The sequence below is a fragment of the Mustela nivalis genome, assembly GCF_964662115.1.
Source record: "Mustela nivalis genome assembly, chromosome: 16".
Classification (NCBI taxonomy): Eukaryota; Metazoa; Chordata; class Mammalia; order Carnivora; family Mustelidae; genus Mustela; species Mustela nivalis.
The window spans coordinates 45088756-45111560 of record NC_139035.1 but is presented as its reverse complement, the minus strand read 5'-3'; the positions used below and the strand labels follow the sequence as shown (position 1 = coordinate 45111560).

Here is a 22805-nt window from a genome sequence, read left to right as displayed (position 1 = left end):
CACCAGGCACCCCCACTATTTATAATTTTAAAAACTCACTTCAACTCTATTTTTAATATTCTAGATCTTAAGCTGGGTGGTGAATACAGAAATGTTCATTATATTATTCTTTATACCTTTCAGTATGTGTGAAATGTTTCATAATACTGTTTTTTAGATTGCTATTGAAAAGTAAATATATGATTGTAGTCTTTTTTTTTTGGAATTGTTATTGTTGTTGTTGTTGTTGTTGTTATTATTATTTTAAGTAGGATTCCTGAAAGAGAACAAAACACTCCCTCTCTGAGCTTTGGCAGACACCAGGAGTGTGAATTTGCAGCTTTGGGCATGAGTAGCTATGCAACCCTACTGTTGATTTTTTTTCTAGAGAATTCTAAAATATGTGACTGGTGGCAGATTAAATTGCATCAAGGGATATGAAAGGAATGTTTTTTTCTGGCTCCCATAAATCTAATTTTATTCTGTGTCCCAATTTTCTTTTCTTTCTTTTTCCAAAATGATCCTTTACTGTGAACAGCTATTAAAATTTCAGTTTATTATGTACATCAAAATTATTGAAGCACAATCTTTCTCAACATCCTTCAGTCTTCATGTATTTGCCTAGAGTTGCAAAAATGCAGTGTTTACATTAATATCTAAAACACTTCCAGCGAAACAGGGGCAAGCCCTCTGAGCTGATTCAAAGCCACGTCTATAGATAGAGGAATACTGTTTCAATTTCAGGTTAAATAAAGCCGGGGACCCGGTAATAAATAAAGCCAGGAGCCCTGGGGGCTGGTAATCAAGTTCTAAACTTCAGAAGTGAGAAGCAGATTAAGGTCTGACACGCTTTGCTGGTTTTATTTTGCGTTTCCCCCCTTTATATAGCAAGGGATTTCTGAGGACCTCAAAGCAGAAGATCAAGGGCGCCTCAGACCTACAGTGGACCTGGAGCCCTCACCTCTGACCTACTTCTGCCTGCCCCAGACCGAGAAACCACCACTCCCGAAAGGCCCTTCGCACCTGGGCGGAGCCGTCCCGCCGATTGGTTGTTCCTCAGCCCCGGGCCAGCGACGATTGGTCAGATCTGGGGATAGGGTGGGGCTAAGGCAATTGCGGGAATTAGAGCAATGACAGGACGACAATCTCCGTCTCGGTAGTTGAGGTGCAAACTTCAGTTGCAGACCGGAGGGAAGCATGGTTCCGCAGTGTGTTTGCGTGCTGGCTCTGGCGGCTCTGCTGCTGCTGGGTACCTCCACAGTCTCCAGATCGCAGGGCCTGAAGGGCCAGAAGCATCAGAAGGCGCCGCAAATCCCTTCTCAGTTCAGCCCAGGCGAGCGCTTCGCGATGAAGGAAGCGCTGAAAGGTGAGCCTGGTCCCCTACAGCCAGCTTCGCCCAGATACGGGTCCCTCTCTCCTGGGGCCCCAACCCGTGCCGCCCCACGCCCTCCGCAGAGGGTCCATTACTAGAACTGGAGCGCCACCACACTCCCCAGACCAGCACTAGCCCGAGTCCCAGCACCTCGTGCCGGGGCTTGGGGACGTCACTCTTGCCCCAGATCTGGCTTCTGGGGGACTCCGGTGTTCCCTGCTTTGTCCGGAATCTTCCCCAGCTTCCACCACCGCCCCTGCTGCCTTGCTCATCACCCAGCCTACCCCCTGCTTTTCCTTAGTATTGCAATACTGCAATACTTTTCTTCGTACTTCGTACTTTCTAAGATTTTATTTATTTATTTGACAGACAGAGACCACAAGGAGGCAGAGAGGCAGACAGAGAGAGAGGAGGGGAAGCAGGCTCCCCGCTAAGCAGAGAGCCTGTCGCGGGGTTCGATCCCAGGACCCGGAGATCATGACCTGAGCCCAAGGAGGAGGCTTAAGCCACTGAGCCGCCCAGGTGCCCCTTTTCTTCTGTACTTTTAACCTTAGAAAGTTTTCACTTCTGTGAAATCTCTGTGATTTAAAACTAAATTATCTTAATCTTATCTACAGTGGAGGGAAATTGACGCTTTGGTCAATTAAATGACCTTCCCCAGAGACTCCAGGGCAAGGAGCGAGCAGGGTGTGATAGCATCTCTAGCTTGTAGGATCCATCCAGCTCGGAAGGACTCCGAAACCCTGGGGTGTGAGATGTTGCAGATTTCCTCTCCAAATTAACAGACATCTCTCCCCTAGACCTCAAACCAAGGTTAAAAACTCATTTGCCGGGCGCCGGGGTGGCTCAGTGGGTTAAGCCGCTGCCTTCCGCTCAGGTCATGATCCCAGGGTCCTGGGATCGAGTCCCGCATCGGGCTCTGCTCAGCAGGGAGCCTGCTTCCTCCTCTCTCTCTCTCTCTGCCTGCGTCTCTGCCTACTTGGAATCTCTCTCTGTCAAATAAATTAATTAATTAAATCTTTAAAAAAAAAAAAAAAACTCATTTGCCTTCTCAGTCTGCCTTTTCCAGGAGAAAAGAGGAAAGGTTCTATGGAGGGCTAGATTCTAAGGGATAATGAAACCCTCACCACTGGGCTTAGCTCCAGTCTTTTCCCTTTCATTAAAATAATGGATTAAAAGAAACTGCCTACATAAACATGTGCAGGCAGATGCAGGGACCCAGTGCTAACCCCCGTGATTGAAGATACATTGTCCATGTGCCTGAACGATTGGTCTGGAGGCAGAGCAGCACAAATAGTGAGTTCTCTGAAAGCCGGGGGACACTGCTCACCCCAGAGTCTTTTCACCTAGAAGACAGCAAATGATTCCTTATTTAAAGAACCCAAAGTAGGGACCTTATAACCATGTGGCTATATGGCCTACATCTCCTTATGTGAGACATGTGATGGACTGTGATGCAGGGCGGATCCTTAGCAAAACTCACAAAGGGAAGCATATCTTTCACAGGCCCTCCCTTGATAAATGCGCTGCATGCCTGGGTGTGTGTGTTCTTCTCACTGTGTTTCCGGATAGCTAATCAATACCTCCTATCTTACTGCATTCCCCTCCCACAGGGGTTTCATGTAATAATGGATCAAAGTGTAAAGCCTTCAGGCCTAGTAGCAACTTAAGACCTGACACATCTGGGTAAAGTGGATGAAATGATTAAGGACTGAGGAGTAGAGGAGTTTCTAAATCCACACCTTCCTTTTTTTTGTTTTGTTTTGTTTTTTGTTTTTTAAAGATTTTATTTATTTATTTGACAGAGAGTTCACAAGTAGGCAGAGAGGCAGGCAGACAGAAGAAAGCAGGCTCCCTGCTGAGCAGAGAGCCCCGTGCGATGTGGGGCTCGATCCCAGGACCCTGAGATCCTGACCTGAGCCGAAGGCAGAGGTTTAACCCACTGAGCCACTCAGGGGCCCCTAAATCCACACTTTCCATCATGTGCCAGAATGCTGGCCTTTGTTGAGAGATCAGTGAGACTCTGGGTGAGCCAGTCCATGAGGAATAAATCTGCTTTCTGCACACAAAGCCTCCCTCATGTAGGGATCCAGGATAGTGGGCTTCTCCGGTTCATTGGAGGGATGATGGTTTCAGAAGCAGAGTGAGGCTTAGAAGCAATTTATAGCAGCTTCCCACTGTGGATCCCAGGATCCACAAAATCTATTCCTGTCCACCTACCCCTACCCTACCCCCCATCTTGGACTTTATTTTCCTTTTTTTTAACTCTTTATTATTATTATTTTAAAATTTCAGTGTACAGTTTTGTAATTTGACATCTGTATACAATGAAAAATGATCACCACCACAAGTTTAGTTCCCATCCATCACACATGGTTGATCCCCTCTAGAACCCCCTAGTCTGTTCTCTGTATTTATGTTTATTTTAATTTGATTATTTGTTTAATTTCTCTCTTTCTCTCCTTCCTTCACATTCCACATAGGAGTAAAATCATATGGTGTTTGTCTTTCTCGCTTAGCATAATACCCTCTAGGTCCATCTATCCTGTCACAAATGGCAAGATTTCACTTTTTGTGGCTGAATATTACATACACACACAGGCGCACACACACACATCTTTTTTTGCCAATTAAAAAATGTTTCCTTTAGTTCTGGATAGGTAATACATTCACAGAGTTAAAACCCAAAATAGTGTCAGAGGTCGGGGGTGGGGGCGGGGGTGTCTCAATCCCACCCTGTCTTTGTGGCCCTGTTTCCCACCAACCACCACCATTTTCTTGCCCCCACAAATACACAGAGGTAGCTACTTGCATTAGCTTCCTTTGTATCCTGGAAATCTTCTGGGTAAATCCAAGCAACTATGAATATAGTCAGCACACCATTTTTTTTTTGTAAGATTTATTTATTTGTCATAGAGAAAAGGAAGAGAGCACAAGTGGGGGAGCAGCAGGCAGAGGGAGAAACAGGCCCCTCACCCAGGCTCCTAGCCTCGCTCATGCACATACTCTCTCTCTCTGTCAAATAAATTAAAAATATATATATTAGTCTAAAAAATCTTAAAGATCTGGGTTTTAATCCCAGTTCTGCTGCTTATTTCAGGACAGTCCTGAGTAGCTCATCCAACCCCTCTAACTTGTTTTCCCACCTTCGCATTAGAGAAAATAACCCCATAGGATCGTTCTGTCCTCCACAGTAAGAAGGCAGAACTCTCTCTGCACAGAGAGCTATGGGAAAACCACTGGTTGTTATCATCCGTAATCTCCCATCTCTATCTGCCCCGACAGGTGCTATCCAGATTCCAACAGTGTCCTTCAGCCCTGAGAACTTGAACACAACAGCCCTGGCTCAGTTTGGAGAATACCTTCAGACAGGTCTTGCCACAAGCTGTGGAAAGGGGCGGGGGAGGGGGGGCAGAACGGCAGATGGTTTTTTAATAAGGTGATGAAGAAGTGTCTTTTGTTACTGACCAGAGGACAGTCCAATTGCCGTGGGCCTATTACACGCAGTGGGGAGGAATAGAAGTGCCCCAGGAGTCTGAATGCAGAGTAGAGACTAAAGCTTTGTTTGGCTTTTGAAAAATTAAAGCACGTCCCTGTTGGGTTGCAGTTTGAACTCTCCTGATCTTTGCCCTGAATATGTTATGGTCAGTAAATATGATGTAATCAACAGGTGGAACAAAGAAGGGGAATAAAGGGCACAGGTGAACAAATATAGTTGGTCCTAGTCTAACAGCCACGTGTCGGGACAGACAGTAGCTACACTTGCAGTGAATACAGCACGTTGTATACCGAAAACAGAGGGGACATTTGTGTCACTATACTCAGATTTAAATAGAAAAAAAAAAAAGGTAGGAATAGGCATTCCTTCTTCCCATGCAAGTTTCTAGAAACTCTACCCCAGGCTCTTCCCACCCCTACCTCCATACACACACCTACACACCTATGTACACACTCCATCCACCTGGGCCCTTCCCCAGATTTTTAACTGACTCATTTCTGAGTTTCAAGGCCCTTGGCAACCTTGAGCTGCGCTATCAGCCCGTCACCCCGATGTGAACCAAAGAAGGGATGGGTCAAGAAGAAACAGGAGGCTTGGAACGCCCCAGTCGCCATGTGGAAAGCTCCTGGAGAGTAGTGAGACCCTCTTCCTAAGTCAAAGGGAAAAAACAGCCCCTCCATAGTTGTCAGAGCTGGGGGGAGTCGGCCCAGGTGTATAGTGATTAACTCCCTCTCTAACGTCGTCTGCAACCCAAGTAACCGACCCTGAGAAATCCACACCGGCACACAGGAGTGTGGCCTTGTGCTAGACAGAGCAGTCTTCTCTCCATGTGATACACACAGTAGGAATATTATTTTTTAAGTAAAAAATGGCCTTTCTCTTTTTCTTTTTAATATAAAAGTCATGTTTGGTTCCAAGTAATTTGGATATTGGGGACTGCTGTATTTAAAATTTAACACACTCCTCATCTTCATAGCCCAGTAGCATATACTTGTGATAACATATTGTGAGTCACACCAAACCAGATCTTCCTCTGTCAGCTGTCACTGTGATAGAATCTTGATATGCCCATTCCTGCATAGGAGCAGCACATTAAGATATGAGGAAGAGGAATTTTAGAGAGTGACCAGGCACATCAGGAATCCCACTGGCTTTGTTCGGGAAGGCTTCCTACAGGACGGAAGGCTTCCTACAGGACGCTGCATGTTTTTAAAAAGGCAGGGCCCCGGGCAGACATCTATGAAATGGTAGGAAATCCAAAGGAAAGTGTTAAATCTGGCTTTCTCTCTCCCTGCTTTTCATCCCTTTGTCCCTAGTCTTTCCGACCATTTTCAAAACCAGCTTTATTCAGCATGAAGTCATAGGAGAGTATAGCCACCTGCTCACTGTCCGAGGCTCAGACCCCAGCTTGCAGCCCTACATGCTGATGGCGCACAGTGACGTGGTGCCCGCCCCTGACGAAGGCTGGGAGGTGCCCCCGTTCTCCGGCTTGGAGCGTGATGGTTTCATCCACGGCCAAGGCACAGTGGACAACAAGAACTCTCTGATGGTCTGAAATGCTTTGTTCCCTCCGCCTGGGGGCCCTAAAGAGTCCCCCAGATTGGGCACGCTCTGCTGACCCCTGGGATTCAGGGGGTTATAGTGGAAAGAACTTTGGCTCCAGGCGACCTGGGTTCCAGCCATCGCTTGGTCACTGTCCTTTTCTGGGTCTTGATTTCTCAACTGCGAAACAAGGACTGGAGTAGATGATCTCCAGGGACCCTTTCAGCTGTGAACTGATACGTGTATGCTTCCTTCCTGCTAGGAAAGGAGCTAAGCTTCCTCAGCACCCTCCCCCTGGGCCCCTTGAATGTGTTCTCTTTAAAGAGAGTGTCTGGTGCCAGCCCCAGCAGGCCTGATGCAGGCAGCTGTATGTCACCGATGCCCTGATTCTCCCTCTTCCTTCTGCTTCTCCCCACCCCAGGCGATCTTACAGGCCCTGGAGCTCCTGCTGAACAGAAACTACATCCCCCGAAGATCTTTCTTCATTGCTCTGGGCCATGATGAAGAGGTAAAGCCTCCTCACCCTGTAAACCATCTCAAGAACCTCTATTTGGGAAGGGTGGGGGTGGTAGGGAGTTTCACTCTAGGCCAGTTTGCTCCCCAGCTGCAGGGTCTCCAGAATATGGTGTGGGTTTTTTTTTTTTTTTTTAAGATTTCACCCATTTATTTGACAGAGAGAGAGATCACAAGTCGGCGGAGAGTCAGGCAGAGAGAGAGAGAGAAGCAGGCTCCCGCTGAGCAAAGAGCCCGATGCGGGGCTCGATCCCAGGCCACTGAGATCATGACCTGAGCCGAAGGCAGCGGCTTAATCCACTGAGCCACCCAGGCGCCCCTATGGTGTGGGGGTTTTGCCAGCTTCTCTGGGTATCTTTGTGCCAGGACGGTCTAAGGCCCTGGACCCAAGTGCAGATTCCCACACCCTGGGCCATAGATCTGAATTTGGTTTTAAAAGGCTTTATTTTTTAGGGCAGTTTTCGATTCACAGCAAAACTGAGAAGGTCTGCAGACTTCCCTTATAGCCTCCCCCATTGTCTGCATCTCCAGCAGAGGGGTATTTGAAACAAGTGATGAACCTACACTGATACATCATAATTACCCAAAGCCCTAGTTTACGCTGGGGTTTACTCTTGGTGTCCATTCTGTTGGCTTGGTCCAACAGTGACATGGGTCCACCATATAGGGTCCATTATAGTGTCATACAGAGTAGTGTCACTGCCCTAGAAATCCTCTGTGCTCCCCCTATTCATCCCTCTCTCCCTCCCGCAAGTCTTGGAAACCACGGATTTTTTTTTTCCTTACTGTCTCCATAGTTTTGCCTTTTCCAGACCGTCCTATAGTTGGACTCATCCAGGATACAGCCTTTTCAGATCGGCTTCTTTCATTTAGCGATAGGCATAGCGCTGAATTTTTTAACAAACTCCCTGGTAATGTCTAAGGCAGGTTCCATCCATGACACCTTGAGAAACATGGGTGTGATAGAAAGAGAACCAACAGGGAACAAGGAATCAGTATTTTGTTTCCAGTGATGTCACCTACATTGACCCTGGGCCAGTAACCCCATTCTGTGGGTCCCAGTCTCTTCATCTGTGAAATGAGGGTGGTCTGGCTGTCCAGCTGTGATATTCCAGGGTCTAGTGAAGCAGGATTGTCTAGGCCCCTTACCCCTGCCCCTTCCCCAGGAAGAGACTGGGCAGGATGGTTCTAGAGCCCCCAACTATGTTGAATGTGTCTCCACTGGCTACTGGAGGTCTGGCTGCAAAGGACCGTGGCCATGGGTTCAATGTTTGCAGGTGTCGGGATATAACGGGGCCCAGAAGATCTCAGCCCTGCTACAGGCAAGGGGTGTCAAGCTAGCCTTCATTGTGGACGAGGGTAACTTTATCGTGGATGGTTTCATTCCCCACCTCAAGAAGCCCTTTGCTATGTGAGTAAAGTACCCCACCCCTACTTTGCAGTCAAATGCTCTACCACCGAGCTATACCCCTGCCCACCCCAACTTTGGAAGGTATTCTCATCCCCCTCCAGATGACCCCAGCCTTGTGTCTGTAAGTCATACTGAGGCAACTCCTTATTTTACTCCTCTGCTCCTGAATGCCTACCAGGTTTGGGTTCCCCCTTTCCCTTTCTCCTCTAGGGTTGGTTTTTTGTTTTTTGTTTTTTCTTTTTAAGATTTTATTTATTTATTTGACAGAGAGAAAGATCACAAGTAGGCAGAGAGGCAGGCAGAGAAAGAGGGGGAAGCAGGCTCCCTGCTGAGCAGAGAGCCCGATGCAAGGCTCGATCCCAGGACCCTGAGGTCATGACCTGAGCCGAAGGCAGCAGCTTAACCCACTGAGCCACCCAGGCGCCCTAGGGTTGGTTTTTTTAGGCAGCATGAAGCCAATCTCCTAGACCACCGGACCACCATACAGGCAGACCTCTGGGCCCATGGGATAATTCAGGGTGGGAGGAAGTCAGGAAGCCCCTCTCTGATTCTCTCCTGCAGGATTGGGGTCTCAGAGAAGGGTTTAATTAACCTCAGGCTTGAAGTAAACATGAGTCCAGGCCACTCCTCAGCTCCCCCAAAGGAGACCACCATAGGCATCCTCGCGGCCGCTGTTAGCCGGTAAGCAGCACGGGCCCCGCTCCCTAGCCGCACTCGGGATGGAAGACCTGGTACTTTCCCACTATGAGTTGGAAGAGGCTAAGCTTCCTGCCCTGCAGCTGGGCTGAGAGGCCACAATGGGGGCTGCTGGGAGGACAGAGGCACCAGTACCCAGGCAGGGATTAGAGGTCAGAAAAGAATCTACCCATATTGCAAGCAGGAGCTGGCAGTAAAAGCCAGGGCAGGACCTAAGGGCAGCAGACTGAGGGTGAGCACAGCAGGGTCTGTCCCAACAAAGCTTCCCTCCGGCTGGGTGTTCTTAGCAAAGTGGGAAGAAGAAGTATATTACTTCAGTTAAAGATGTAACTGATGACCAACGTTTAAGGCTCCGTGCCCAGGAACAGACCGTCCCTTTCCTCAGGGAACTCACAGGTAGCCACAGAGACTGAGAATTCTGCTACGGTGTGGTAGGTGGTATGAGAGTCGGAGTACCTGCTTGGACTTGCCGGACGGGGACAGCTTCTGCTAATGGACTTGAAGTGTCCCGTTTGGGCGTTGAGGTCTCCAAACAGGTACATCGGTGGAGGTGACAGGTGAACGGGACGACACCTCCTAGCCAGACCTGTTGAAAAATCCTGTCTCCCTCCTTCTTGCGTTCAGATCGCCGACCTTTAACTGGGGTTGGGGAAGTCTTGAGAATTCCGTTTCTCTTCCAGCCTGGAGCAGACCCCAATGCCAAACATGTTTGGAAGCGGGCCACTGAAAATGACACTGCAGCAACTGGCCCACGAGGTGGGAAAAGGCATCTCCCACATTCCTGGTTGGCTGTGGAAGAGGAAGAAAGGGTGGCAGAAATGTAGCTTCCAGAGTAGTAGAGGGGCCCGCTGCTGACCAGAGCTGTGCATGTGCTCACCTGTTTTCAGCCAGAGGCTGAGCCAAGACAGAGCTGGCAGTAAAAGCCAGGATCTGACTCTTCCCAGGGGTGTCGGTGCTCCTCTGAGACCCTAAGACTTGGCACACCCAGGCACCCTTTGGGAGCTGGTTCCTCCCACTCGTCCTTACTCAAGGCTACCGCTGAGGGCCCTCAAGGCAGATCTAAAGGAGGGAGAGACCCAGGCCTCGGGTACAGGGACCCCGTTACCTTGACCCCTCTGAAATCTGGCTGATCTGGTTCTTTCCCTTTCAGTTCCCCTTCCCTGCCAATATTATCTTGAGCAACCTGTGGCTATTTGGGCCGCTTGTAAGCAGGTAAAGTTTTATCTTTCCTTCTTTCTCATCCTCCAGCCCAAACCTACCCCCTACCCAGTCCCCTCTTCTTGGCTTAACAGGGCCTGATTAATCATCCCTTTGCCACCAGAACTACATCTGATTCACACATAGGATGTCCCTCCTAGTCTTAAAGATTTCCAAGAGTCAGGAAAGTGGGTGATCTTCTAACCCATTCTTTCTCCACATTGGACGGTTCTTCCTAATGTCTGACCTTAGTCCTTTTGCTTTAGGTATATGGAGAGGAATTACATAACCAACGCTCTGGTCAGGACCACTGTGGCCCTCACCATGTTCAACGCAGGAGTCAAGGTAACATCTCCTGGATCCTCCCTACACCTTTTCCTCACTGTCCACCCACCTCTCCAACCTTTGGCTTTGTCTCCCACCCCTTCTTCCTCCTCTGGTTGCAGTTCGTATACTAGGAAGGCCCAGGGCTGAACTACACAGTGGTACCGGTTGGGTAATCTTCAAAAACAAATGTAGCTGAGGGTCACAAACCTTCTGAAATTGCTGGCCAGATTTTGTATATGTGTATTTTAGGGGGTGTCTGTGGCCCCTCCCAGGTTCCTTGGATCTATCTGTACCCCTTCAAAAAAAAAAAAAAAAAACAGCCATGATACTGGTTTGAAGGGAAGTTATTGGGAATTTCTGGAAGGATACTCATTCAGCATGTTAAATATTTAGCGTTTTGATCAGGCAGACTAAAGGTTCTAACTTTTCTACCATCAAGGGTCTTTTGGTTATTCTTCACCATCCTTGGAAAGGTTGATCCTGCCGACAGATTTAATGCATGATTAATGTATTTTACCCTTGTGCTATTCTGAGTCAAAAGAGAGAAACTCACCTGCCACTTAAAAAGTCTACAATAACATTTGTGATATATACAACACCTAAAGGCATATATTAGTCATTTCCTAAAACACACTAATACTGGGTAATCTGAAAGGACCTCAGTTCTAGGAGAAATTCACTTGTAGAGATAAACTTTGAGTGAATGATGACTTTGATGGATTTTTCTTTTCCAAGAACTACTTTTCAGCAAATTGGTCTACTTCCAGTTGGGTTGGCCATGAAGGGGTGTGTCTGTTTCAAGGAACAAGCCACAGCCTCTCTGGATAGCCCGGGCCTAGGCCTTCCTGCAGTCTTGAGAAAGGTGAGACTGGCCCAGTTACTACCAGTCCCACCAGCGCTGTTTTAGGGAGCGCCATACCCCTAGCTTACCGGGTGGCCTCGTGGAGCTCTGGTCCCCAATGAATGGCACATCACTGACCTCCTAGCTTCACTGACCGGAGTGTCCAGTGTGTCCGCTGGACCCGAGCTGTCCTTACCAGCGTGCCTAGAGTATTCCCCGAAATCGTAATAGCGTGTCCTTGCGTGTGAATGCCATTTTTTCCGTCCAGAATACCGTCACATTTGTTACTCCTTTCAATCTGCTCACAGCCCTCCTGGTATTGTTGCCCCAGTTGACATTCTGGAAACAGAGGCACAAACAAGTTATAATTACGCAAAATCCCATGGCTAATTTGTAACAGCCCAGCTCTCCTGCCCCTACTCTGGTGATTTTTTGCACCATAGCAGTTCAAAGAAAGATTCAGAGTCGGGGAGTCTGTTCTCTCATGGCCTCCAAGGAAAAACTCCACTCAGAGCCCAGTTCTCTTTTCCAGTTAGTCTTGGGTTCTTCCTGGGCAGGCAGAGAACAGAGGCACATTTTGCAGTTAGACATGGGAGACCACCATCTGATCACCGCCTGTGGGGATCAGGCACAGCGTGATGGGGGCCTGCAGTGGCTCAGGGCGCCCTGTCCTGAGTGACCATTAGCTGTTGCAGGGACAGCCCAGGCGCCTTGGAAAAGAACATGTGCGGGAGACAGCCCGCGATGCTGCATGGGGCCAGGAGAGCAAGGTCTGCGTGGCCTCAGAGAAAACGGTCTTGGACTGAGCAGCTCTCTGTGACCCCCACCCCACGACCAAGAAGCATGGAGGTCTGGCCTATCGCAGAGACACCTCTCTTGCTCACTTGTCAGGAGCCCTAGGAAGACAAGGAGCTGACAGAAAATGGAGCTCTGTGTCTTTATCAAATCAGCTTCCTCTTTCTCTACTGGTAGTAGTTGGCCTTTCCTGGGTGGGAGGCACGTGTGGCTCAGGCCAGGGTTTGTGGTTCTCTCTCCAGGTGAATGTCCTCCCCTCAGTGGCCCAGGCCATGGTCAACTTCCGGATTGACTCTGCGCAGACCGTCCAGGAGGTGTGTGACTTCTGCTCCCAGCCACTGGTTCAGTATCACGGATGTTTGGTGCTCAGGATGTGGGTGTAGCTGCCGTCCCAAGGCTGGCCAGCCACCATTTTTCAACCAACCTTGGTTGGTTTATCCAATAGCATTTGTTCAGCCTTCTCTGGAGGCTTCCAAGAACGTGGCTAGGATTAGGAGACCTCTGGGCGGGGGGAGCTTGGAGTCTGATGAATGATAACAATAGTAGCAGAAATATCCTGCAGGCTTGCTTGGTACGTGACACTGTTCTAAGGTATGTGCATATTCATTTAATGCCCATGGCCACCCTACGGTCGTTATTTAACAGGGAAACTGAGGCACAGATCAAAAAGGCAGGTAAGTGATATACTCAAGATGACGCATCTAAGGGTCTAGCTCCACAACCACCACACCAGACCAGGGCCAGAGTGATTTGGGATGAATAAATTCCTGAAGGACCGGTGCAGAGAAGGGGACTGTCACTGTCTCTGAAGGTCTAGAAAGTGCTTCCTGACCAGTAGAAATAGTGCTACCATATAGAAGACATGTGAGCTACCATATAAAAGACAAGTAGGACTTAGCTAGAAGCCAGGCATTCAGACTCCGGCTAAAGTAAAGTAAGGATGAAGAGGAGGACAGCCCGGCAGAAGTGGCAGGTGGTGAAAATGGAGCGTGGGGCTCGGGGTGTTGTGTGCCACGGACAGAGGGACCTGTCAGAGGTCTTCAAACAGGGTCCCGATGTCCTCAGATGTGCTTCTGGGAAGACGGTGCCGGTGGCGATACAAAGGAGGTGGGCATGGAGGAAGGGACAGCTGGGAAGCTGTGACAGCCTCTCAGGCAGTGGTTGGAGTGGCGGTGATGGGACAGAGAAGGCTGGGTTCAGCAGAATGTCGTGCGTCATGGGTAAGGGGAGACAGGAAGGCGGGATGGCTCCGAGGGTTTTAACCTGCATTGTGGGCCAGGAGCTGATGCCTTTAACCAAAAGATGGAGAGTTCAGGAAGTAGAGCACGTTGGGAGAGAGGTATAATGGTTGAGAAGCTTATAAATTATAACTCGGCAATTATAAATACCTCGGGTCTGGAGATAGAATAAACCAGAGATACAGGCTGGAGTGTTACTAACATAAATGAAACCTCTAGAGTCAATAAAAGCCCACAGGAAGGATGTATAAAATTAGAAGTAAAGAGGATTGAGGACAGAGCCTGACAGTGAGTGGCCTTCTGGAAACATCAATTTAAAAATGATTTAAATCCGTGCATAAATGCAAGCTGTGATGAGTGCTATGACGAAGAGGGACCAGGTGCTAGTGGAGAACGTAACAGAGAACCAGACCTCACGTGGGGTCAGGCAAGGCTTCCCCGGGGAAGTGACATGTGACCTGAAAGATACAGGCTTGAGTAGCCGTCGCACAGAATGTTTGGCATCTGCAGGAAGGCTAGCTTATTTAAACAGCAGATTGAGCTAAAAAAAAAGTTCAAAAGGCAAATCGAATCCCTCAAAAACTCATCTCAAGAGGCAGCGCAACAACTATGGAATGACTAGTACATTCCAGAATGAAGCAGGCTTAGGGGCAGGTTGTGGTCCCTGAGTCTCTGGTGCAGATCCTCGAGGGTCAGCCACACTCCTTTCTCCCTACTTTCTTCACTCTGGAGGGTTTTGTTCATCCTCACGCAGGGTGCAAGGCACACCCCTCCCTGCAGGGGGGTGGGGAATGAATTGATGGCCAGCCCGGCGTCACCTAGCATTCGGGGGAAGCTGCGACCGGTGTGAGCCCTGGGCTCTGCTGCTTTTCATCGAGTGCCAACCTTTGTCCTCTCCCTAGAGGATCATGGGGCCAGGAAATCACTGAATTCCTCTCATTGAACTTCTTTCTACCAGTTTTTTTCCAGCCTCATTCCAACTCCATGCCCTTTCCAAGGGCTGTTTTCCACCAGCTGGGGCTTTCATCTCCCCAGCTGCTGGCACTCTTCCCTCCTCTCTGGTCCCCCACCAGAGTGGCCTTCCTTCCCGGTCTATCTCATGAAATCCCTGGAATCCCTGGGCGCATCCAGCCCACCTGCCCAGTGAGGAATGGAAAGCCTCCAGCATCTGAAAGCACACAGCACCCTTTTGTTCGGGTCCTTCCCCATCCCACCCCCGCTTTGTCCGTGCATCGGGTTCTACCCTCAGACACTGCTGGTCTGAAGGCCAAGGGCGCAGGGCCTTGGGCTGGGTCCAGCAGGAGCATGCACAGTTCCCAGAACCCTCGTCCTCCATCTCCGACTGGTGTCTCCCATGGTGTGGGTGTAGAGAGGTCCCCAGCACCTCTGTGTGAGGAGCAGTCTTCAGAAATGTCAAAGGCTGCCCTGTAGGTTTGTTCTGAGTGGGCCTCAAGGAGTAAAAATAAAATCACTGGGAGCTGTTGCAGGAAGCCCCCACTTGAAGGAGACTTGGGGAAGAATATGGCACCTTGGATGGTAACAAGCTTCTCAAGGGGTGGGTCATGGCCCCCCCTCTGTAGAGCGTGGCACAGAAGATTCCTTCCTTCCTTCATTCACTGCTTCACCAAATGTTTACTGAATGGCTGCTATGAGCTGGACATTCTTCTAAGCACTTGGAAGAACGGTGTGCACGGCAGCCAAGATTCCCATCCTGATGGTACTAATGTTCCAGTGGGGAAGGGATAGCAACACGCAAGTGGTCAAGTACATGACCAAGTTGGGTTTTGTTTTGTTTTTTTTTAAGATTTTATTTATTTATTTGACAGACAGAGATCACAAGTAGGCAGAGAGGCAGGCAGAGAGAGAGGAGGAAGCAGGCTCCCCGCCAGGCAGAGAGCCCGACGTGGGGCTCGATCCCAGGACCCTGGGATCATGACCTGAGCCGAAGGCAGAGGCTTTAACCCACTGAGCCACCCAGGCGCCCCCCAAGTTGGTTTTTTAAAAGGCAAGTACCATAAAAAAAATCCCTAGGATGTTGTGTCACAAAGTGACTGTGGGGTAGGAACAGGCAGTCAGTCCTCCAGGGTGACATTTACCCTAAGACATGATGCAGAACAGAAACCTGGGGACAGCCTCCAGGCAGCAAGGGCACAGGCCTCAAACTTCAAAAGAGGTGAGATGCCGTTGATCTGGCTTGTAAGTACTGTATCCCATGGAGGATATAAAATACATAAGATAAAAAAGAGAGGGGTGAGGTGCTCAGGAAGCCACATCTGAGTTCCTCTTAAGGAAGACATTCACAACCAAGGTGCTCTAAGGCGGGATGGAGTAGCGCTCACAGCCCCCTTCCCAGGTCAGCGCTACTGTTAGTTACCCTTACGTTCACAAGGGCTTAAGGAGCTCGCCCAAGGTCACACAGCTCGAAGAGGCCCCCCGCAGCGCAAGGTGGGTGTCACTCCCCAGTTTGTGTGCACGCCCTCTACCGCCCAGACTGTCTCTTCATGCATTTCATGACCTTCCTTCAAATTCTGGCTCGGAATCCACACCACCAAGGAATCCATCTGAAGGAACCCTGCCCTCTTGCGGGTGCGGCTCTGTACCACCTCAGCCTGGGGGCGCTTTGGAAGCAGTAAAGCTTCATCCTTGTGAAGTCAGAGACCAGGTGCAGAGAACCCAGCCCAGCGGCACTATCATCCTGGACAAGTTCATGAGCCAAGGCCCACTCTTTTTATTGGTTCCTATCTTTTCAAGTTCTTGTATCCAGCATCCCTCGCATGCCTTTTACGTTCCTGGTTCTGAAAACACAGAAATGAGGTGGCCGCTCCTCTTGCATCAGGACCTGGCCTGAGAGTTGGTGGGGAATCGGAGCTCCTGTGGCCTCTCACAGAGCGAGGGGGTCCCATCTGTGTGCACTCTTCACTTTCCAGAGGCTGGAATGTTCGAGTAATTTGGGACAGAGGTCAGTGGCATAGTCCCAACCAACCTTAAAGGGGATGACTGGGAACTTCCCTGTTGGTTGAAGGCACATCACAACTGTGTACTAATTCACATACTAGAGGATTTAGGACAGAAGTGCTGGCATCAAAAAAAAAAAAAAAAAAAAAAAAGCTCTGATAAGTGAGTTGTCCTCTACCACCCTCAGACTAATCCAGCAGCAGGGAGTTTGGTTTGGCTCAATGCTGGTTTCTAAACTAGAAATAGGACCCTCATTCCTTTCCAGACTCAGTTCCTAGCATGATTCTAGGGGACAGTGCCATAAAAAGGGGTACTCTTGAGATGATGCCCCCCCCCATGCAGGTGATCCTCAGCTGTGAGACACCCCTCTTTCTAGGGCAGAGGCAGTTCAAACAACTGCTGATCAGATGGGATGAGACCGGTGCTGGGGCTTTCCCTGGGTTATGGGGTGGGCTGGGGCAGGGGGCCTCCCTAAGCCAGCCTCCGGGTCCATTCTCTCATGTCTCCCTGTAACCTGATCCTCAGGGTCTGGTCTACGTCCTGCCTGGGACCAGGACTTGTGCTGGATTCAACTCTAGTTGTTTCAGACTGAATTTTCTAGGAGCTTCCTCAGGTTCCTTCCTGAGGAAAGGAGGCAGAGAGAAAACTTGAATACCAGTCCCCCAACTCCTGACTTTTTGTCTGTGTTGAGCTCATCTTCCTGGCTCTAGTGCAGTTGGTTACAAACAGGAAGCAGGGATGCCCAGAGATGAGGAAGAAAAGTGTGTGACCCTTTCCTCAACTGTCTCAGATTCCCAGGTTGAAGTGAGGTCATCACATCTGCAACCCTGCCTCAAGATGGTCGTGTTCCCCTTTCTGCTGTGTCTTCTGCATTCCACCCGGCCCATGACTCAGCCCACAGGAAGGACATGCGATTTCCTAATTTTCTAATTCCCTGCCTGCCTTGTGGCTGTGAGGCAAACCCCCTGAACACTTAACCTCAGTCCGCCATGCTGTAGATTGCTTGCCAGGAAGACCCAACTCTTCCATCTCCTACAGCCGGTGTGCTTGAAATTGATGGCCCAGTGCAGAAATGGGCTCCCCCGTGTGCTGCAGGGCTCTGCCTTACTGCAGAGAGATCAGAGCTATTGCAGTTCACGTGGTACTGGGAGAGCAGCTAGTGCGAATTCAGACTCCCTCTCCTTGCTCCCTCAAGGTTCTAGACCTCGTCAAGAACATTGTGGCTGACGACCGGGTCCAGTTCCACGTGTTGACTGCCGTTGACCCCCTTCCCATCAGCCCCTCTGATTCTCAGGCCTTGGGCTACCAGCTGCTCCGCCAGACCATACAGTCCATCTTCCCGGAAGTCAGCACTGTTGTCCCAGGTAATGACTTCATCAGCTGTGGCTGGAGGGAGGTGGGGGCTGGAAGCGTTTTCCTCTCTAATGTCTCCTGCCCCACCTCCACCCCAGCTGTTCAGCCTGGAAACATCTGGCTGCCTCCCCTCGTGATGAGATTGGAACTGTATTTTCCCCTCGGAGTGGAAGTCAGAAAGCAAACAGGAAAAGAGCAGAAACAATAAATTAGGTCAGTCATGCCTGGGTCCTAGCTTAGCCTAGTCCAGCCTCTCTGGCATGGAGGACAGGATCAGCCCAGCCCAGAACCCACCCCACCACCACACACACTCATATACACACACTTCTCTGGAGGAGCCACAAAAGGGGCCAAGTTTCTCTGAGGCTGGTTCTGGCCCATCCTAGGATAATAGCTCAGCATCAGAGCTCAGAAATGCCTCCCTGCCTATACCATTGGCAGGAACCCCATTCTGCTCTCCCAGCCCAGACCAGTCCCAGCAGCAGTGCCTCTGTGCCCCTTCCCTACCTGTCCAGCCTGCCTTCCAAACCTAGGCTGGGGAGACAGTGGCTCCCCAGTTTGAGTGGCAGAGGATTCCCTAGGGAACTCATTAAAGTGGGTCCAGGTAATCTGGACTCCCAAAGACTCAGGCTAACCCGATCTGGGCAGGACCCTGGAATCCACCTTTTTAACAAATCCCCTGAGGGCATCCTGGGACCAGGTGATGGCTGCCCACAGTTTGAGGATCTCCAGTCCATGATGTGGAGAGGGGTGCTCTAATGCTAAGACCAGGTTTTTCAAAATCTAGGTTTAATCATGGATATCCTCATTTGCTTTTTTTTTTTTTTTTAAGATTTTGTTAATTTATTTGAGAGATAGAGTGAGAGCAAAAGCAGGTGGGGGATGAGGGACAAGCAGACTCTGTACTGAGCTAGGAGCCTGACGTGGGACTCTATCCCAGGACCCTGAGATCATGACCTGAGTCAAAAGTAAGAGTCAAGAGTTGGACATTTGGGGTACCTGGGTCGCTTAGTGGGTTAAAGCCTCTGCCTTTGGCTCAGGTTATGATCCTGAGGTCCTGGGATCAAGCCCCACATCAGGCTCCCTGCTCAGTAAGGAGCTTGCTTCCCCTCTGCCTCTGCCTGCCTCTCTGCCTACTTGTGATTTCTCTCTGTGTCAAATAAATAAATAAAATCTTTTAAAAAAAGAAAGAAAAAAGAGTTGGACACGTAACAACCGAGTCACCCATATGCCCCAGGTCCCTCATTTTGGAAGCGCAAACTTTGGACACGCCTCTATGCTGGGCACAGGCCCCTTAAGGAGCACACGGTTCTATATCCTCAGGTGTTCTATATCCTCAGGTGTGAAAAGGTCAGCCTTGGTTTTTAATCGACTTAAATCTGGCTCTAAGTCCCACTATTCAGGCAATTCAACTAAAGGAACTGTTAGGGTCTTGGGGCACCCCTACCACCACCTCATTTTTAATCCAGTCCTTGAGGTCTTAGGAAGCAACATGGCGTGGGAGTCCCTGGGCCATTGTTCATTGGTCCTGGGCAGTTACCTTAGACATCCATGGCCCAGCTAGAAAGTCACTTCAGGTTGGAGATTTCCATTGATTTCCTGGCCTGTGCGGGGAGTGTGATCTTTGACTCTGGACCTAAGACCCCACCTCCCTGAGCATACCAGACAGCCATCCTTTCTGAGGTCGGCCACCTCTTCCAACTCCTTCCACAGAGCAAGGCCTGGGTCTCCACTATCCTGGCCCTCTTAGTCCCAATTCTTCTTTCTTGGCCCTCAAAGCCTCCCTGAACTACCATCTCCCTTCTGGGGCACCCACCATAATCCCATTAAAGGTTAGGTCTTTACAGAATAAAGATAGGCAGACATCAACTGGTAGAAATCCCTAAAGCAAGGAGTTTGAAGGGCCTAGTTACCCTTTGGAAACCAGGAGTGGAAAATGAAATAAAACACAGTTAACATCTCAGATCATCCCACCATTCTTTAATTGGTGATTCGGGGTAGAGAGTGGGGGGAATGTCTTTTCTCAGAGACCACTCCCAGTGGGGACAGGTCCCAAGCCCTAGTCAGAGCGTGGGGTGAGCTGTCACTGTCTTCTGGAGATGAACACACTGGAGACTGTCCTGGGACTTTCCTAACCTGAAGTTTGACTCTTGGAAGACAAAGTCATCCTTCAGAGGATAAAAATAACAGGAAATTATGTTCTGCTTAAAGAGGACTGCACTTTAGAGCAGGAACGCTCTCTGGAGGGTGTTTATTTTGGAGCTAGAGCGGTATAAAGAGCTGAGGCAATAAAGAAGGGATACCTAGATTTCTAGAGAGCTCAGTTTCTGAAATAGCCCAGCTAAGGGTATAAAATGAAGGTATTGGCCTCCCTGGTCATCGTGGAGAGAGGACACTTTGGTCTGGGTCATTTGAAGGGTAGGTCACTCGTGTCATGGGGACGAGAGTCCATGCTTCTGGCCAAAAGAGCATTTTAGTAAGGTTTTAAGAATGGGTAGCCTGAAGGACAAAACTTTTCACAGCTGCAGGCTCCCTGGAGGGCCCTGGTGATGTTCTTATTGACCCAGAAGTCCTAACTTCCCAGTCAGCCCACCTCCCCCATCTGCCTTGGCTTGGCGGCTCCCATAAAGCTCCATTCTTGATTTTCTCCATCTAGGCATTTGTATTGGCAACACAGACAGCAGACACTATGCAAACCTCACTGCTGGCATCTACCGGTTCAACCCCCTCTACATGACTCCTCAGAGCTTCCGTAGGTGAGTGAGGGAGATGTTTTGGACATCAAGGGCCAAAGAGGAGATACATCTGGCCTACCGCCACCGCATTCTCCTGCCAGTGCACAAAATGGGGCAAAGCCAGGGTTTGCACAAACTAAAATGGAGACATTATTGAGCCCAACTAGCCAACTTTTTCCTCATTGTCAGAGTCTTGCCACTCCCCAGAATGTAGGGGAATTGGCCACTATTTTTTGGGGATGGAGATAATCAGGCGATTGGAAAGGACCTGGTAGAAGTAGGACCCTTGGGTCTGATTTCCTTCCTTTCCCTCCTCCCTTTGGAGGAGTACTTACCCTCTGGACTTAATTTTCTCCCCAAAAAGGGAGACTCTAGACTTGTCAGTGACGACTCAGTGAAATCCAGACCCGTATGTTGTCAAAGATGGATACATGCTTTGAATTCTCAGAAGAAAACACACTGTAGGAATCTAAGACATGATCACCAATTGCAACTACTGTGTGTGAATTACTACTTTGTGGGTGGGTTCTTCAGCAAATTTTTAGTCCTGGGTGGGGGGTGGTGGGGTCGTTGAATTCCATTTACCTTTCTGTTCTTTATCATACCCAGTTTAATTTCCCCGTAAGTCAGAGGCCACTAGAACGAAAACATTTGAATATGAGTGTAAGAACAGCTTTGTGGGTTTTGTCTGTTAACGGGAAGAGGAAGTTGCTACTCTCTGTTACATTTATCTTTGAAGGTACATGTGTGGTTTGGTTGTGTGTTGCGCTGTGTGGAGGCAGGTCGTGAGCACGAGATCTGATGGGTAGTTCCCAGGTGAAGTGAAGGCCCCACAGCGACCCTGGGCAGTCGCCCTCCCTCTCCTTTTGGAGAGGGATTAAAGTGGGGGCCAGGAGACTCTGGCCTAAGAGAAAGAGAATTCAGAAAATAATTTCCCCTCGGAGGAGCAATTATCACGTAGATTCCCAAGCAGGAAACGAATCTGAACTCCCTGGGATTTTATTTTTATTATATTCCCCATACTGTTCTCTGCCATGGGGCTGGACCCTGGAGAGATGATCTTGTGTCTCCTGAAACCTCACTTCTTACCCCTGGAGGGTCAAAGGCTGGTGGCTTCAGGGGACGTGGGGTGGAGGGGTTCTCTGTAATACCCATTACAGCACATGGCTCTCTCCTCTCTTCCCCAAACTTTCTTGCTCAGCATCCACGGAATCAATGAGAAAATCTCAGTCCAGGCCTATGAGACCCAGGTGAAATTCCTCTTTGAGTTCATCCAGAATGCTGACGCAGACCAGGAGCCAGCACCTCACCAGCACGAACTGTGAGGTCAAGGGGCCAGCTGGATTTGGGGTGCCTGACCTCAGCCGTGACTAACCCAAGGGGAAAGCTAATGTTGATGAAACTTTGGGTCAAAACCACTTGGTGATCCATCACCCACCCGCCTTACTCACTCCAGAGTCACCAAAAAGGCCAAGGGGTAGGGGTGGGCAGGCAGGAGCCTGACTTCCTCCTTCCTCCAGACATCCGCTGAACCAGCATTTACTGCCTTCATGCCCTGATCTTACAAGTTACCAGGCTTGCTGGTCTCATGCTGGTTATTTAACTGCTGCTTGTTAAGGCCTGACTCGACAAATGCAGATTTGGAAAACCTCAGCCAGGTTTTATCTTCTAGAAGTGTTTAATTTAGGGCACACTCTCCAGGCTGCCCTCCATCACTGATAACGTTTCTTTGTGCTGTAACTGCCTTTCTCGTCCTCTGTCTTCCCTTGGCGTTTTCAGCTGGTCCTTCATCTCTCCTCTCCTGCCCCTGCATCCCTCCAGTTGATGCTACATCTGGAGCAGAACTTAGTCAAATTGTAAGACCCCTGTAATTACCACAACAACTGGTCAAATAAAGTGAGCAAGGCAGCGTCAATCGGTCACTGAGAGATGAAACTGAGGCAAGGGGCTTTGCAGGAACCCCAGAACTTCTTGGTTCTGGAGACAGAAGGCTGGAGAAGAAAGCCTCTGTCCTTGGGATCCTCCCAAGGGCTTCGTGGGCTTTGCTCCCTCCCCTGTCCTGTTCTGCCACCTGCTGCTGCTGTCCCACCCCGGGAGGCACTAATCTGTGGAAACATTTTGCTGGCACATCCTATGGGCTGAGCTCCCAAGAGAAGGGCACTCCCGATCCCGCCTTGCAGTGGGGCCCGGGACCAGCAGGGCTCTGGCCCTGGCATCAGGTCCTGGTTCTGACCTCTCAGAGGGAAGTGGGGGGTATGGCATGGGGGAGCAAGGAGGAGCCTGACTTGAGGGGCTCTGCCCCATGGGGTGGGCCTGGAAGGGGTAAGCTACACTCCCTTAGGGCACAGCAAA

General features: G+C 49.7%; 1 protein-coding gene across 1 annotated transcript; it reads left to right on the top strand.

Annotated features, from left to right (window-relative positions):
• The first annotated feature begins 1074 nt into the window (after positions 1-1074).
• Positions 1075-22368, top strand: PM20D1 (peptidase M20 domain containing 1). Its single transcript, XM_082702590.1, has 13 exons — positions 1075-1345; positions 4637-4723; positions 6167-6399; positions 6814-6900; positions 8183-8316; positions 8878-8997; positions 9693-9768; positions 10163-10224; positions 10476-10554; positions 12415-12486; positions 17561-17729; positions 20375-20474; positions 21655-22368. Exons 1-13 carry the CDS (start codon positions 1177-1179, stop codon positions 21776-21778), a joined length of 1512 nt encoding a protein of 503 aa, XP_082558716.1. The 5' UTR covers positions 1075-1176; the 3' UTR covers positions 21779-22368.
• Positions 22369-22805: the final 437 nt, after the last annotated feature.

Coding starts and splice junctions, on each gene's coding strand:
- PM20D1 (XM_082702590.1), top strand. CDS start 1,177: ATGGTTCCGCAGTGTGTTTGCGTGCTGGCTCTGGCGGCTCTGCTGCTG. Junction 6,901..8,182: donor CTCTGGGCCATGATGAAGAG/GTAAAGCCTCCT, acceptor CAATGTTTGCAG/GTGTCGGGATATAACGGGGC. Junction 10,225..10,475: donor TTTGGGCCGCTTGTAAGCAG/GTAAAGTTTTAT, acceptor CTTTTGCTTTAG/GTATATGGAGAGGAATTACA.